At 41.9% G+C, this 12,733-nt stretch overlaps 1 protein-coding gene across 2 annotated transcripts in view; it reads right to left on the bottom strand.

Moving 5' to 3' along the window:
• Positions 1-12,733, bottom strand: part of LOC100649264 (neuroligin-4, X-linked) — a 261,737-nt gene that overhangs the window by 36,712 nt on the left and 212,292 nt on the right. For both annotated transcript variants that reach the window (XM_003397768.4, XM_012311998.3), the window contains exon 10: positions 9,786-9,913. In XM_003397768.4, the coding sequence (XP_003397816.1) occupies positions 9,786-9,913 (128 nt within the window). The remainder of the gene's footprint in view (positions 1-9,785; positions 9,914-12,733) is intronic.

The following is a 12,733-nucleotide window of genomic DNA, read 5'->3' as shown; positions in this document are numbered from 1 at the left end:
ATGCCTGGGATTAAAGGCAGCAAGTCGAGTTAGTATTGGTAACTGAGCAAGAGTGCGCTGCCAGGGACTATCGCAAACCTATAAAGCGCTAAACACCAACTCCTCTATCTCTCCCATCGAACTTTCGAAGCTTCGAGATTTTGCTTTTACCGAGATTAGTTGAACTACCAGTCGAAAAGCTACCGTCGGCAAACTCGCTAATTTATTACCAACTATCAGAGATGACACGCATGAATTTTCTCGCCAGGGCACTACCTTCCTGCTTCAGAATCTTCAGTAATTTCAGACATATCCTGTAACTCGGAATAATCTTTCCGTTCATCGAATCTTTCATACTGATAAAATTTTTAAATTGCTGATAAATCGCTTCTAACTCTGACGCGATTTATTAAACAGTTTTATGCGAAACGAACTGCATAATTTACGTTATATTATACCGCTATTACAATGTGGTAAGAGCTGTCATGTACAGTGCGAGAGTTCGCCATTTATCGAAATATACGAAACGACGTATGATCTATAGCTGCTTGCCGAGATGGTGCGTCACACACATGCGCGTCGCAAAGACATCGACAGTTGGAATTATGCTACGAAAGTATATAAACCTCTCTCTTCTTTTTCATCATGCGTGTCTTTTCTTTTATGAATCATATATGCCCTTTATGAACGAATACTATGTAGGAAAGTTTATATATCAAGAATCACAAAGCTAAAGCAACCTTTTATCAAAGCCTGCATTCCTGCAGTCAAATCAAATATTCTACTCGTACTTTACGATTATAATAACATAATAAATCCATATTAAATATCGAGAGAAGCGTGCGAGGTTCGCGATGGGAAATGCAAATTTGATCGAGGAACAATCTTTGCCTGTATGTTAGCTCGTCGGGAAAGTTCGTCGATTTGGTAGACGTTGTAAACCATGTGCCAACAGACATGAAACTTACGCGTCCTGGCGACAACTTTCTTAGAGCGTCGTATCGTGCGACGCTGCGCGGTGCCGTACCGCGACGCGCTATGCGCTTGGACGACAATGTTTGTTACCTGAAAAAGTTTCAGCGCTCGTGAAGCTGGTATCGTCGTCGTTGTCCTGACCTGCCGGAATATATTCCTACGCTAGGATAAAGAGGAACGAAGCATGGTCTTACATGTATCTATATCAGACTCCTCTCGGATCCTCGTAATGGATTCAACTACAAAGTGCGAGGAGGAAAGTTTGCCGAAACTTCTCCCCGGTCGATGTGAGAGGCCAAAGAAACTTTCTACTGGTAATCAGCAAAATAAATCTGGAAAGCCGAGATGGAATGGAGGAATTAACGAATTTCTGCCTTACAGTACGTTGTCGAACAATTCTCGCAAAGTCCGTTTGTACGATGTTTATCGATTGTGCCTTTGAGAATTCACGATTTTACGATTACTATTAATCGTGACTGGGTTTTCTATTATCTCAGAAGGAAATTATAACGCGGGATAAAGGTTTTTGCTTAACGACGTATCGATCGTTAATCACTTTCTTCTAAACTTCTCGTCCTCAACCTCATATAGATACATATCTTATATATCTTATAGCTCGTTAGCAGACAAATTTGTTCAATATGATTCAAAGTAAACGCCCGCAGTAAACTTAGTCAGTTGAGAGTTTAAATTAGTTTTTCAGCGGCAAACACGCACAATAGTGTGTAACACAATCAAACTTTCGACAAATTTGTTTTCCGACGTCGCGATGACCCGCTTTAATTTATGAGATTAAACAGGTCGCTGTAGCGAGCCTCTCGAAAGTTCAATACCGAAGTTTCATCGAAATCACATTCTTGATACGCCTAGTCGTGATATCTCGCCGCTCTTTCGTTGACAGTTTTATGGAACAAAATAATTATTTTCGTGAGATTCGAGCCACGCAGAATGTTGTTTGCAGCAAATTCGTCATAATTGACATGCGAAAGCATTTACATTCGACAAAATTTTGCCTCATTTTGCCATCGTACTCTCGACAAAGTTATATACACATTTTCCATTATTCGATGGTCCTTGCTGTTACAAATAATATGATAAAAGATGTCAATAAATCTGGGTAACGTTTAGTTTCCTCCAAGCTAAATTACACTTTGATGGAAAGTTTCGACTGAATTTGCCATCACCTACGGAAGAGAGGGGAGGGCAGTTTCGAGAAATACGTTGAGCAGAGTTTGAGTGCAATTAAATTTTACTTTGATTCGTTCCTAGGCTACTCCCCGCTCGTTGTTCAATGAACGTTCAAGGAAATGAACTTGTACAATTTCCCTTATTTCCCCTGCATTATGACGCCGCGCCGGTGTTCGCACTAACACGAACGTTTATTCATAGCGAGAACTATTAATAATTTTCACAGCAGTGGCTGCACCCACTAAATTAATAACCGTATTTTAATTAAAACGCATGCCGCATTTCTGTAACGAAAACGCAATGTGTCTCGAGACGAGGGAAACACATTTGTGGTGTTTTTATACTTTGAATCCTTTACGACAATGATAAACAAGGACTTCTGGCTACTAGTGTTCTTAACATTGGAAAATTACCGACATTTTAATAACGAATTTGTTACAACTGCGAATTAATTCACTTTCGATCGTCGATGGCAATGAAGCAAGAATTTTAATACTCAAAGCAAAATATCCATTGTGATTATTTTGTAATTGCACCGTTTGCAGCTTTTTAGTTTTATGAAATTCTCAGTATTGCTTATTTTGTAAGGGGAATCGAATCTTGGAAATCACGTAATTAACTTTCGCTGATACGCGAATAGACTTTATCGTCGAGCCCGCCGTTGTATTTTTCGCCGAGACTGAGGAATGTTTAATAAAAGCTCGAATATAAATCGACGGCGTCGAACGACGAGGAACTGTATCGTGGCTCGCGTTGGCCGTTATCGTTAATCAGAGTTCACTGTACCACTCTTGATAACAAAAGCCGCAGGCATGATCGAGCAATTCGATAACGCTTTCGTTTATAATTCGCGTAGATGAGAATTATTTCGCTAGTTACCGGTTTGAAAAAAAATTTCGTTTTGTAATATAGCCGAGTATAGATCTGAATTTCATAAATTTCACGAATACACACGATAACATTGGAAGAGACGTAAAGGTTGGCGACAACATGTCGATTTTCAGCCTTGGCTGCTTGCCTTGAATGATCGGTCAGCCCATACATCTTATTCCCTAGCCATTCTTCAAAAATGGCGCCCCCAAGCGTTCGTGCCATAAATTCGACCCTCGGAGATAAAACTCGTGGTAGTAGCTTGTCATAAGTCGAAGATTATTGCTAGATGCGTCGAATGTTAAAAAAGATTATGAACGATCGGTTCTGGATTTTTATCGTGCTGTTGTATCATGAACGTGACCAAAAGTCTTCCAAATTTGCATCAACGACCTCGGATAGTGCGATCTGCTTAAAATATTTTAATAAAGCTATAGCATATGTATGCAGAGATGTACACAAAGAGATTTTTTTTACTGGAGAAACAGCAAAGCAGAATTCGTTACTTATTTAGTAGTTATGCGTGCACAACTTCCTTGGTCATGAACATAAAGAAATGTGGGCTGTCACAGTTTTTAATTAGATGTAAACGTTCAACCGGCAGAGTTGCGAATTTTAATAACACGTCGCAGCCGCTGCTCTTTTTCAGCTTTCACATTGCCACTGGGCAATGGCCGCGCCCCCGTTTCTGCCCGGAGAACACTTCATTTCCGAATCCGTGTTCGTTGAATTCGGGCTCGTAAATTCAACCGAACGAAAAGAAGACAGGGGAGTGAAGCGGTGAACGAACAAAAGCGTCTTACGAAATGCACGATTTTTCTCTTCTCCTACGATATATTCTCCACTCCGTAAACCCTTTCCTCTTTCTCCACCTTCCTTTCCAAAAATGGTTCAACCACACCAGATATTATCTCCTTAAATTGCGTTCTGTGCAAATGTACCGTGGCGCGATATAACTACGTAATTTCGGATTCATGACAAGCGATTATCGACTTCCGGTGAGTTCCACCGGCTCAGGAGGAACTCTCACTTCGTAAAAGCTCGACGAAGAGCCAGGGAAGTAGCGTTGCGGAAGATGGCTTGCAGTGAAGTTACGTTTAACGAACCTTCACCGCGCCGTTTCACCGGCTTCCGCTATAACGCTGGGTCTTAAGCTCTTTTTCCGCCTTCCGGTGAGCTGTTAGCTGGCTTCACGGAAACCGGTTGTTTGCGAGACGATGCCGATGGATTGACTTCTCCGCGTCGTTTCTCGTTCGATCGCTGCGCATCTACCTGGAAGAGTGTCGGTAGTTAAAAAGTATCGCGATCTCGGCCGATCCTTTTGCGATGCGAGCAAACGTCGGTTCGCTGGACGTATTTATGGCAAGAATCGTAAAACGTAGACGCGCGTTTTTACGGTTACGATGGTTCAACGGAAGCGAAGGAAACGACGAAATAACAACTAGTTTTGTCGTTGCGCATCTTTCCGAATTGCATGCGCAACTCATCCGAGGTTTGGCTGTAATAATCCTTAAAGTTCATGTCTTATGCCAGTACTTGGGGTAGCCGACGAAGTAATTAAAATTCCTAGAATTCAAGAACTCAAGAGAAGTTTAGAACTCACATGCTAAATTTGCAAAATTCCACGACGACGCGTCTCACGACTTCTCGGACTATAACAGTTTCGAATGGCGGAATTTTTAAGCCATAGAGCGATACAAAGTTTCATAACGCGTATCCAGTGCTATATATTCACGCATATTCGCTGATTTTAAAATAATAAATAACAGATTATAAAACTTTACAACCATAGATAGTTTTCACGCATTCAATCAAAGAGTGTCAATCATTCGTGTATCACTATCGAAACGTGTCAAACGCGAATTCTCTTTCATTTCATATATCTATCATATTATTCAAGCGCACGTCGGGTTCATAGCATCGACGATAAGATGATTTATTCGAGCCTGATGTATAACATTCGCGAAAGGTGCACACGCTGATCGATTTGTAGCTGCTTCATCGTAGGTGAATTATTTTTCTCGATACTTTTGCAACCAAGCAGTGGAAATTTTAAATCCATTTTAAGCGCCTGAATGTTTCACGGGAAAATACCAAGGGGATGTTTACATATGCAACGTTGCTGCTAGTCCTTTGCTATTTCTTTCGTGAAATATCCTATAAACGTCTAATGCATATTCTATGCTGCCGTCGTTTTCCTCTACCTCTTTTAATCCTCCCCCATACTCAAGTAATTTCATCTTCAAATGGTTTGTTGATATACTTTCATGCTCTTCAATCGAAACTTTCCCCCATATGCTGAAGCGAAAATATGAATAGTTCTCATCAACTTTATTTCCCTGTCTGATATAACTTTGCTCCATAAACTGCTATAATTCCCAAAATATTATTTATCGATATATCATCGAGGAAGGGTATTGGAGGAAGGGAATACGTTCCATGGAGAAAATCAGCATTTTTTGATCTATAGGTTCAAGTTGAGCTGTGGAAGAAGAAGAGCAGGAAGAGGGACGATCACAGTCAAAGCGATTCAGTCGAACTATGCATATCGTGTTTGCCCACATTATCTATTACAGTTTATATTCTTTTCACTTGCGCATAAATTTGTTTTAATTTCCAGTATTTTGCAACCAATATTTTAATATTACGCATTACGTATCTGTATTTCAACTAGTTTACTTTTATCGTTAGAAAATAGAATTTTTAGTAAACTATTATGCACTCTGCGCATCACCAGGAATTATTTTCACTTTGCGCGAAGCTTCCTTTAAAGCAGATCCTTTAAACGGTAAGAAAGTTTCAACTTCGGATATCTTTGCCAGACCTCCATTTTCTATTTCTCTTTTTTCCTCTGTATCTTCTTCGCAACTTACCATGAGAAGACGCTTCAAACGAGGAAGACTACGACAACAATGCGGCGGATTGTACAGATGCAGCAAATGTGTTGGCGTGTAGTTTGCAAACAGGCGAGTTTGGGCGGCGTTGCCTTGCAGCTGCGGCACACGACACCCCCATTACGCGATCGCGTGCACGACACCCCCGTTGAGAGACCGGTAACTGCGATTTCGAAACAACGTGTTTGTGTTCGGACACGGTTAGATGCATGCGGTCCCGAATGCGGAACGACATCGCCTGACAAACTGTTCGAACGGCTAGAAGTGGTTTAGATCTTATCGTAGTCTGGAATCTTCGGAAAGTTTAGTTGCATCAACGTACAATGATCTATCGTATACTTTCGAGAAACGTTTTAAATATTTATAGATAATAGAAGATAAACCGTAAATAGTATCTGTAGAAGAAGAACGAAAGAGTTACTTTAAAATGATTATACGTGCAAAGCTAAATTAATGTACCATTTTGGCGTTTCTCTCTTGGCACTTGCCTTTTGAAGTTATTTCTTTATTCATATTTGACCGAAGAAGACGTGTACGAAATCGCGAGTTCTTGGAAATTCGCATCGCCAATGCTTAAGGGAGTTTGCTTACGTGCGGTGGATGCAGAGGATGGAAAACGGGTGGGACGTGTACTACAAGTAAATTATAGCGACCGAATGTTGTTTTAGTCCTGCGGTTGATTCTGGGTGTGTGCGAGCGACGGGGCTACTGTTGGTACCTTAATCGATGGCGAAACGGGATATGTTTGTATCGAAGATAAGGGTTGGTCACGTGGAACGAAGATTTATACAGGTTACTGCTTTGTACAAAGTTGCTGGCTGGATTCAATTATCGATAGGAACGCTTTTAAGTATCGATAAAAACGTAATCGACGATTTTCAAAAACGTTCTACATTTGAGATGTTTTTAATCAAAATCTTTCTCTGAGAAGGAAAGAGTACGATAACGTTTAGTACTTTGGTCAATTTCTCGGTGAGTTAATTAAGTCCCGGGATTAAGAAAGCTTACTCTGCTTCGTTTGTATTTGTGTTAATATAGCGAAAGAGTATCGATTAATACATATTACACGTCAGACATATACATCAAGGAGCGTACCGGTTAAAGTTTCTCATTCGCGTGAAAATTAATCGTGACATCAATTCCAAACGGAAGAATGTTTCTACCCTTCTTAAACTGCTGTAACTAAACAGGCTCATTCGACACAACGTTTCACGATTCCTAAACAATTTCGTCATCCCCTTTATGGAACTAAATTAATTAGCTTGTATCTGTAGGAAAACAAAGTTACCTACAGAGATGTGGTTTCTCTGGACCGAGAAGAGGGTTGTTTCTTCCCTGGTTGGCTGGTAACGAAGAGGCCAGTGACTTGAGATCCAAACCGAGCTCATTCGGCCAGATAAGAAAGACAAAGGAAAAAAAATTAATGGTCCTCCCTTTCCGGTCCATTTTCACGGCACATTTTTCACGGATCGCCCTCTACAAGGATCGTGGGAACAGCTACGGAATGTGGACTATTGCTTCACAGTGATTTTTCACTACTCCCTGAGAAATGGTAACTGCAACCGTGTCCCGCCGTGTCTCGCTGACTCCTACCTATGTCCCTGCCGCGCCCACCGATTCTTTAGCCGATACCGAGCAGCCAGTGAATCGTTCGGGAACTACCGCACCGGTGATCTGTTTCGCCGCCCGTGTCGCTGATCGAAAAGATTCTATTCTCTTTTTAGCGTGGTACACGAAGAATGGTCCTTCGGTTGATCTACTCGAGAAGTCGCTCTTTTTACACTGACGCGCGCCACCGCACCTTAACGTCAACTTTTTTAGAATTTCTCTTTTATTCCTTTTCGAGTATCGAAACTGTTTGCTCTTATTTATTTGAAACTTGGTTTGTTAGAGATGTCTGAATTAATTAAAGTTTCTCGCCAATAATCTTCATTTTTCACGGATATATACCATATACCTCTCTATGTAAAATGACAAGGTTTACGAAAGATAGTTTCCAGTTAGTTTAAACCGCAGCCGAACGCGTAAAGTGGCTGGATATGATCAAGGATCTATGAACGATGCATAGCCGGGTGATAATAAAGTTCGGGCTCGTCGCACTCGTTGACGAGTCTCGAAATTTTGATAATATCGTTAATAGCGGGAGCCTGGTTAATTAGCGCCTAATGAATTTCAAATGACGGGGGTTAACGATAATAATAAATTATACGTGATAGGGTATCGAAGCCGATGGCCGGCGCTGCGGTTAAGCAACAGTCGGTACGATTACGCTGGTCCAACTATTGATCACTCATTAATGAAACGATCGTCTGATACGTTCGCCGAGTTTCTACCGCGCTCAAGTATCATACACCGCTGGCACACACTTGACAGCTCAATATTTCACCGTGGTCGTCCGGCCTCGATACAGTACCGAGGACGATTACATCAAGCCGTTATTACTGGCAGGATATGCGAATCGGTCAGGACTAATATTAATCTCGACCTGAATAATGCACGGTTTAATCACATCTGACGACCACGATACTAATTTCGAAGGATCTTTTCAATTTTCTTTTCGGATCTCTTAGATCGTTCTCATTGTCAGTGACAAAATTCGCTCCGAGAACGAGGCAATCTTCCTCGATAAATCAAGCGAAACGTTCAATTTCCTTTGACTAATGTCTTCCACGTGTAAACAGAAAAATTCATGGCTATAGGAACTACTGTGCCCTTCTTCTTGCCTCTCGAATTCCCATCAATAGATTTGGAAGAGCGTATGAAGGTGTTCGTTCATGAGGAATACAATAAGAATCCAATACGACGAATATAGATACGTTTCTCTTTTTTTTTATCAACTCTATCATGTCACGTAGACGCGGAATTCCGTGAAAAGATGTTCCTGGAAAACGTGGAAAGCTAGGGAATTCGTTCACGGAAGGACGATCGTGGCTGAGCGAATCTTCATCCACTGAAAAAGGCTCTTCCTTTCCAACCTTGTACACGTGTTGTGGCAGTTTCATCCCTTTGATAACGAATTTTCGCTATTTCACCGGGTGAATGCATCGCTCTAATGATTTCATTAAACGAATGTTCGTGGTCAGTTATTTACAGAGGGAGAGTTTATTTCTCGTTTCAACTACACCTGTCGGAATATCATTTTTGTTTCAATTCGCTACACATCCGCGTGCGTTCCTTTTGAACCGTGATGCTCGTTGTATCAAGCGAATCGCTGCCATGAAACACTCCTAATTAGCTTAATTAGTGCTTTCACATTGCCTTGAAATGCTAATGGAATTATGCTGGCGTTCATCTTTACGTTACGAGGCAAAAAACGCGGCGCGTGGAGTAGGGGAAAAAAAGATAAAAAGATCGGTGGAGAAAGAGAGAGAGAGAGAGAGAGAGAGAGAGAGGGAGGAGGAAAGCGTAAACGGGGAGGGAATAGATGAAAGAGTGAAAGAGGAAAGAAACGGCGGGGAAAAAGGCCGCAAATTCTTTTCCAGGTCAAAGGGTTCCTTTCACGTCATCTGCCGTGTGCTCGAGAGCCGCTGAAAATAAAAACGATCTCGCGAAACGTCTTTTCCCTCTCGGCTCTTTCCAAGCTGGACAAGCGAGCCACGAACCCCGTTTCCACAGGGGGCACTTCATTTTTCCACTGCGATGGAAACATGCCTCTGGCGGCTAACCCCTTGATTTCACGTTAATTCGACTCGCACATGATTCATGAGCCACGTATTACTGGTCTTCTAAATGAAATCATATAGCGAAAGTGCCGTAGAGCACCGATGAAGCTACCCTCTAATTAGATGGTCAAAAGAAAAATGCAAACGTCGTAAAATTCGCGTAACAGGATCTCAGTGACTTGAGTGATTTGAGGACTTCAGGTGTTCAGTGACTTACCGATCTCCAAGTATTTCTGGTGCACTGGATCGTATTGATCCCACGTCAAGCTACGAAAACGGCTTTTCTCCCGGCTGGCGAGCAGAAGCGTATCGTTTCGACTGTGGTGATCGATCACGTTCGGGTTCCTGCAAGGAAAGCGTAAATCGTTGTTTAGATACGTACGTATGCACATGGAGACTTGTTCGAATAGCCCGATCGCAGTTCCACCGACTGCTGTTCAGTCGTATTTCACTCTGCTTTCTCTTCGTATTCGAAAGATATTCTCTACGTGTCCTATTACTATTCCTCACAATTCATTTACGTAAATTTCGAGTGATCTATTTGACAAATGGAATCTTACATAAATCTAGAATGTCTTCCAGCAGTGGAATGTTCAACCTTCAAAGTTTTTTAATACAGCTACGCTATTTTCAGCACATGTCCATTTATTCGGCGTAAGTGTCTTTGCTTTAAGTAATAATGATTCTATACAGCGTTTTGTTTCATTTTCCTATGCCATCTTATAGAAACTGACAGAGATCAAAATACAACGTTTATATCGACGGTATTATTTAGATAATTGACTCGAAGCAACGTGTTTGTGCCGATACCAGCGAATAGATTGAATAATACACTTTCTATCGATGTCTCTTTATCATACTAGCAAAGACAGATCGAAGCTTCCTAAGCTGTATGGTTTGTCTCAAATAGCATGCTTGTCACGTTACGCGATGATGACCAAACTAATCGAAGCGCAGTCTCCGGTTGTTGATACTCGTTAACCTTTCCGGGAAATGAATGGCTTCGAAGGAGGCGCGTCCAATCCGCAGGCATCGACGAATTAACGCAACAAGTAGCGAATCGAAAGTGAATTAAGCCGCGAGCCGCGACGTGCGCTTTGTTCGCGCGTTTCCAGTCCGGCCACGGACAGCCTGGAAGAACACGGCCACGGAATTCAGAATGTGGTCGGCGATTCGCTTACCAGGATTCGGGACACGATCAAGGCATAATTCACTATCGAGAACTTTGCTTGTCCGTGGTTCCGTGCATACAAGAGAGGGGTCGTTGTCCCGTACTGCGACATCGGTTCAATTACGTGGTTACTTTATCCTGTTTTCTGCAGGTAATACGCAATCAAGCCGTTGTTTACAGGAACAGTACACGCGCTTCTACATCCTTTGACGACACTTGAATTTTTCATGGGAATCGAATCGAGATACCGAAGGTCGACTAAATTTTTTCCTTTGATATAAGATTAGTGGTTTTTGAAGTCAGAAACTATGAGAAATTGCGCGATATTGTTAATACTAGCTAAAAGTGTTGCGATAGGATACTGAAAATATAAAAAAAGGATGTCGCAAGAACATTAAAATAAAAAATAATTAGAAGATGATTGTAAAAAATGTTAGTTTGCAGGAGAGATTTTTATTCGGCAATGTCACACGGATGGCACTAAAGTGATTCGAAAGCTGAAAACGACGTAGGTGCACGAAACAGATAGCTGCTCGTGTCTCGCGACCTTTTCTGCCTCTAGGGAGGCAGATCTCGGTGTCAACCGATGGAGAACAAACATGCTCTTTTTACGAGCGAGAAAACATGCGGCGAGAGCTTCAGTTTGCCAGCGAGAATTCGATTTTTTCCGACAAGACATATGAAAACCTCGCTTTAAGACAGCTTCCGAACACCGAAAACTCGGGAAAAATGGTAAACATCGAAAACGTTGTGTGAAAAACGATCCACAAAATTCACAAAGCTCTCAAATCGTTGGAAACAATACGACCGATAGGGAAAGCTGACTGGTCCCATCAACGATGAAAAATCATCCCCTTTTTCGTCGAACGTAATTTTTCAAAGAAAACCGTGCGGTTATCCGGTAACGAATAGCAGCGCTAGAAAAAAAATTGGATCCCGCATCGAGGTGGTCGAACTTTTGGTGAAGCGGAATTTAATCGACGGAACCAATTGACCGAATTCTATGACGCGCTATGCCGCTTCAAAAAACCATCGATCCGAGTATTCCGCGGCGATAATGGGGAACTGTGGCTGCGTATTATTCGGCCGGACGATTCCGCGAGATTTATAGCTGGGCAGGGGATAAATGTTAAATTTCGTGACGCTTGATTTTGAAGCGGTTTGATGAATCGCTCTCCCAGGCGGCAAAATATTTTCCTGTTTGGCGTATAATCGCGGAAATTGGTCTCGTGGGTTCCCGTGCTAACGGGAGAATCGCGCACAGAATGATCAGGAATGTAAAATATATCGGTCAAGAACTCTGTTCGAGTTTCCTCCGATGTCTCTGGACGCCGCTGGATCAGCTTCATCGCTCGTAAAACATTTAGGAAAGATCCCAAAATATTAGGTAGTCCTTTGTTTGCAGACCTCATTTAGGATCACGGTGAATTTTAACGAATTTAAAGGAGAAAAAGTAAAGCCGGAGGCGTGTAAAGGTCCCTCTGGATCTGGCAGAGAAAGAATCTCCCATCTGCTTTAATTCTGTAATTAAAGAGGTAAATGGTAATTCTCGGACGCCCCAATTGTGCTACTTGCGTTTAAAGCACCAAGTCCCTGACCCGTTTTCAGCTGAAGTATCTTGAACAGAAGTTCCAACAGGCCAATGTATAGTCACGAATTCGGATTTAGTGGATCAAGTGCTTAAAGAGGCGCGTATCGTGCTGGGATCGAGAAGGAGGTGCAGGCGTCATCGTATTAATTTCCTCGACGGTACAATGCTTATCAAAAAGGACCTTTCGATCACGAACATCCTCGTCGAACATAGTAATTAGAACAAACTATCTATAGGTGCAACAGGGAACTTGTTTGAAGTAGATCGAGGCAATAAGGTAGAGAGAATCTGTCTATGTTCAGACAATACTCAGATGAAAATTTCAACAGTAGTGTTGTTGTTTTCTAGCCGCAATTAAATTACCGTAAATTATCACGAAATGTGAATACAAAGCGCTACTTTA

This window comes from Bombus terrestris, chromosome 9, assembly GCF_910591885.1.
Source record: "Bombus terrestris chromosome 9, iyBomTerr1.2, whole genome shotgun sequence".
NCBI lineage: Eukaryota > Metazoa > Arthropoda > Insecta > Hymenoptera > Apidae > Bombus > Bombus terrestris.
The sequence above is the reverse complement of the archived record's forward strand: the minus strand, read 5'-3'. Positions and strand labels throughout refer to the sequence as shown.